The 2482-nt window shown below is 39.1% G+C and overlaps 1 protein-coding gene across 1 annotated transcript; it reads right to left on the bottom strand.

The window, feature by feature from the left end:
* LOC113802780 (endocuticle structural glycoprotein SgAbd-8-like) lies at nt 1-650 on the bottom strand. Its single transcript, XM_070125979.1, has 3 exons — nt 617-650; nt 269-450; nt 1-148 (listed from the first exon to the last, which is right to left on the bottom strand). The coding sequence occupies exons 1-3, from the start codon at nt 632-634 to the stop codon at nt 16-18; spliced, it is 333 nt and encodes a 110-aa protein (XP_069982080.1). The 5' UTR covers nt 635-650; the 3' UTR covers nt 1-15.
* Nucleotides 651-2482: the final 1832 nt, after the last annotated feature.

Below are 2482 nucleotides of genomic sequence, written 5' to 3'. Positions count from 1 at the left end.
GAAAGCACAATAGATTTAGTAGTCCTGACGTTCATAGGGAAGAGGCACTGGCGTGGGTGCCACGGGGAGGTGGTCGCCCACGGGCTGGTAGCCGCCCACACCGGAGGTGAAGCTGAGCTTGATGGGCACGCCTTCGGGAGCGGTGTAGCTGGAGAAGGGACAGAGGCGTTTAGAGATATGCCACACAGCTTTGGCGCACACATGGTTGTGAGATCAAGGTTCTGAAGGAATATGGTTGATGTGTGTTTGCGAAGCGTAAGGGACTCACCTCCATCCTCCCGAGGACTCCTGGCCATCAGCCTGTTTTCCGGCCTCGTTCCTGGCGATGCCGTTTCCAGTCTCGAAGTCGAAGGTGTACTCGCCGTAGGCGTTCTGTGTGCGGTCGTCCTTGAGGATCGGGATGGGCGTCTTGTAGCTGTCGGCGACGACCACGGCCACCAGGCAGGCGAGCTGTGTGGGGATTCAAGCATGAGAATCACAAATACAAAGACATTTTCATGAATTCCTTCCTTACGAACAAAGTGTTTTTCTGAAGTTCTTTCTGTTTCGTCACAATACACTATTTTTCCAGCTATGACCATGAATTTGTTCGAACAAAAGAAGCTAAATCGCTCACAACAAGAAGACGTTGCATCGTGATGGCTGTGCAGCAGAGTGTTGTTCCGAAAGACACAGGCTGTTTATATAGCGTGGATGGTCCACAGAGGGCGGAGCTATCTCGTGGGCGGAGTTTGTGGGAGTCAGCAGTAAATGAACTTAGAAAGTGAGTGTCCCGAGCAAGTTCAAAATCTATGTCTATACATATGAACACATACACGCATATACATATATGAAATATATATGTATAAATATTTCATATGTTTGCATGCTTTATAAGTGTGTGTGGGCTTACGTAGGTGAGTCTGTGCATGTATATACTTATGCATATGTCCATATATGGGTATGACTTGATATACTCAGAGAAAGACAGGTTGATACAGATATAGATATGTACACATATACACAGGTATGCTGTCTATTCATCCAGCGTGCATGCACACAGATACATATATACTTATGCACACACACACAAACACACATATATATACATATACATATATACACGCACATACATATATATGTATATTCATAGATATACATATATACATATATATATGCACACACATATATACATGCACGTATACATAAACATATATACATACATATACATATATATACATATATATATGTATTTATATCTATCTTCCTATTCATATATATATATATATATATATATATGTGTGTGTGTGTGTGTGTGTGTGTGTGTGTGTGTGTGTGTGTCTGTGTGTGTCTGTGTGTGCGTGTGTGTGTGTGTGTGTGCGTGTGTGTGTGTGTGTGTGTGTGTGTGTGTGTGTGTGTGTGTGTGTATATATATATATATGTATGTATATATATGTACACACACAGACATATGTGTGTGTGTATGAATATAATACATACATATATATATATATATATATATATATATGTGTGTGTGTGTGTGTGTGTGTGTGTGTGTGTGTGTGTGTGTGTGTGTGTGTATGTGTGTGTACACACATATATATGCTCACATACATACAGAAACATACACTCATATCTATATATCCATACAGACTAGGGAGGCAAAATATAAGAATTCAATCTTTTAAAACCCTGATTTATCCAATGAAAGAATTAAAATGTCACCAATGCAGCCTGTGCTGTTTCGAAATCTTTCATATACACTCTATTAAAATATATTCTACTAAATTCACTGTTGCTGATCTTGTTGGGGAAATTCTCAAAATAGAGTAGTACATAATACTTTCAAAGTTTCTATCCCATGACATGCTCTTGAAACTTTATTAACTTTATTCTAAAAATACATTCTCGGTAGAGCGACCAGAGCCAGAGGTTTTAGAGGTTTAGGGAACCTCGAGAAAATGCAATTTTGACATTCCTAATTTTAATTTGAGTAGCATGACTTAATGGTCTTAAGGTTCATGGGGTGGATTGAATTCATTCCTTTATGGAGTGCATTCCAAAGACAATGGTCATAGCAGCATTTTTGGCCAATTCCTTTTTATTCTATAAACAAATGATACTAAACATGTGGTATATCACAATGTAAATCTTAACAATAAGTATTCTAAATAAAATGGGATATTCTCGCCAACTAAATTGACTTCTAGGGTTAACTTTAATTTCACACCCTCCCTCTGCCTACTGATTGAATCAGTAATCAAACGTGAGGCTAGACTGAAACTGTCAACCCCTGTTCCCCTGGTATCCTTTCATTTATTTTAAGATTAAGTAATCGATCCTTCCCATCTTTCTTTCATAATGTTCCTTTCTTGCACTTTATTCTGGTCTATCGTTCCTTTTGCAATTCATTATTTGGCCAAATGGGTATTGCCTTCATGGACTAATTTCGTTGGTGTATCCACGGTCCCCCCAAATCATAAATATTTCCTAACAACAATGC

The sequence above is a fragment of the Penaeus vannamei genome, chromosome 10 (genome assembly GCF_042767895.1).
Source record: "Penaeus vannamei isolate JL-2024 chromosome 10, ASM4276789v1, whole genome shotgun sequence".
NCBI lineage: Eukaryota > Metazoa > Arthropoda > Malacostraca > Decapoda > Penaeidae > Penaeus > Penaeus vannamei.
The sequence above is the reverse complement of the archived record's forward strand: the minus strand, read 5'-3'. Positions and strand labels throughout refer to the sequence as shown.